The sequence below is a fragment of the Populus euphratica genome, unplaced genomic scaffold (assembly GCF_000495115.2).
Source record: "Populus euphratica unplaced genomic scaffold, PopEup_1.0 scaffold118.1, whole genome shotgun sequence".
Taxonomy (NCBI): domain Eukaryota; kingdom Viridiplantae; phylum Streptophyta; class Magnoliopsida; order Malpighiales; family Salicaceae; genus Populus; species Populus euphratica.
The window spans coordinates 23,595-26,073 of record NW_011500007.1 but is presented as its reverse complement, the minus strand read 5'-3'; the positions used below and the strand labels follow the sequence as shown (position 1 = coordinate 26,073).

Here is a 2,479-nt window from a genome sequence, read left to right as displayed (position 1 = left end):
ATGAAGCAATGTTTCATAGTATAAGAAGAACGAGCACATCCTACAACACTGAGGTGAGATTTGATCGGTTGCTTGGAGTGTAATATTATGATAATAATTATGTTTTAAAATGTTTTTTATTTAAAAATATATTAAATTAATAATTTAAAACAAGTAAAAATAATTTTAAAAAAAATCACAAAAACAGCATCCTTTGTATGTCTAATCTGCTTCCTACCCAGAGAGAGAAGAAAAACTTGAAATGGCATCCTCTGTGGTCCAGAACCTTCTGAAATCCTACGGTCCAAAACCGCGGGTGAGAAACGGGTTCTTCTTTTTCCTCTCTCTCTCTCTCTAGGCAGGGCACCTCAAGTCATCAACCTGTGCTTCTATATGACGGGACGGGCTGCATTCCTAAATATCTAGACAACAAGCGAAGGAAACAAATTGCAGAGAGAGGAGAGAGGAGAGAGGAGAGAGGAGCCATGGAACCAGCAACACTTGGGAAGTCTCTGGCGGTGCCCTGCGTTCAGGAGCTGGCAAAGGAGTCACCGGCCACTGTCCCAGCAAGATACTTGCGTCTTGATCAAGACCCTCCAATAATAAACAACAATGAGATGGCTTCCTTGCCCCAAATCCCTGTAATTGACATGCAAAGATTAGTTTCTGGAGAACAAATGGATATAGAGCTGGATAAAATGGACCGTGCATGCAAGGAATGGGGTGGGGTTTCTTCCAGGTAATTAACTTTATTTGTGTTTGTTTCTGTAATTAACCAACATGTTAGCCACAACTCAAGATCATTAAGGTGTTCTTTCAAATCGATAAATGCTGCTCCCTTGTGTTTCAGTTGATAAATCATGGAGTGGATGATTCATTGGTTAACGAAGTGAAGGAAGGGATTCAAGAGCTGTTCAACCTACCAATGGAGGAGAAGAGAAAGTATTGGCAAAGACCAGAAGAAATGGAGGGATTTGGACAAGCTTTCGTAGTGTCTGAGGAGCAGAAGCTTGATTGGGGAGATATTTTCTACATGATCACTCTTCCAAAGCATGAGAGGAAACCCCATTTATTCCCCATGCTTCCTCAACCCCTCAGGTCCTCTCTAGCCCTTTCTCGTTTCCACAGTTCCTTATCTAAGAGAAATTAAAAAAAATAAAAAAGTAAACACAATTTCTCCTCTTTTTTTTAATTAAAAACCTATAAATTTACTAAAATCTTCTTATAATGTGAGTTCTACGTGATTCGAGGTGGGAATCAAGAGTTCAGGAAGTTTCTTAAAACAAAAAAATTAATCGGTGACCTAACTGTGAAGTTGAAGATTAAAAGGTTGGAGAATTTTACGAGGCTAGCTCGTCTGAAAATGCTAAACGAGGCTCGGTCGATCAACTTGTCCGAGTTTAAAAAATAATAAAGAAAAGATTGAATCTTCATGAAGAGCTTCTTCGGCAATGTAATTACAATTATTTTTTAAATAATTTTTTATATTTAAATATATATTAATACTATTTTTTTATTTTAAAAAATTATTTTTAATATCATTATATTAAAATATATTAAAATATATTAAATTTTAATAAAAATAAATAAGAAAAAAGCATTGGGTTTATTTTTCTAACGTGGCCTCTGCTGCTTAATTGCTAATATATTCAATTATTGAGTTTGTGCTCCTCGCCGCACTCTATATTCAATTATTTAAATTACTTTTCTACTAAAAGACGTACTTAATTAATGCTTTTGACTTCGTTTTTGCTTTTTCAATAGAAATGATTAATTTTGTTTGGATTTTAAAAAAAGATTAGTATTTTTTTAATTAATAAAATATCATAATCCATAAAAAAAATATATAATTTATTAATAATACTCTAAAATAAGGAATAACAAAGTATTGTCGTTTTTACCGTGTCATAATATTTTTTATTTTTTTTTTTATTTTTTTATGAACTTTATATTTTTTTAAGATTTTTTTATTTTATTTTTTTATATTTTTAAAATTATCTTTATCTATTATTTTTTTAATATTAAATTCAATAAAAATTTAATTTCATAATTTTTTCTTTAAAATATTATGAATTTTTATAATATTTTTTTATATAATTTTTTTATGAATGTTTTTTTATTTTTTTAAATAATCTTTATCAATTTTATTTTATAATTTTTTTAAAACACTGTTAATTATTACAATATTTTCTCATATGTTTTTTAAATTTATCTTTGTTGATTAAACTCGTCAAGAATTTAACTTTAATTTTTTTCACATGTTTTTTTTATTTATTTTTTTAAAATTGTCTTTTTTATGATTTTTTTAGAATTTTTTTTATTAATTTGTTTTTAATATAAAGTTAGTTGAAAATTTAATTTTCTAGTTTTTTTTCTTTAAAATACTATGGATTACCACAATATTTTCTCACATGATTTTTTTTATTTTTTTATTTTTTTTATTTTTATTTTTTTAATATTGAGCTGATTGAGAATTTAGTTTTGTAATTTTTTTAAAACA

At 28.4% G+C, this 2,479-nt stretch overlaps 1 protein-coding gene across 1 annotated transcript; it reads left to right on the top strand.

Moving 5' to 3' along the window:
• The first annotated feature begins 225 nt into the window (after positions 1-225).
• On the top strand, positions 226-1,123 carry LOC105141235 (protein SRG1-like). Its single transcript, XM_011048403.1, has 2 exons — positions 226-718; positions 830-1,123. The coding sequence occupies exons 1-2, from the start codon at positions 465-467 to the stop codon at positions 831-833; spliced, it is 258 nt and encodes an 85-aa protein (XP_011046705.1). The 5' UTR covers positions 226-464; the 3' UTR covers positions 834-1,123.
• The last annotated feature ends 1,356 nt before the right edge of the window (positions 1,124-2,479 follow it).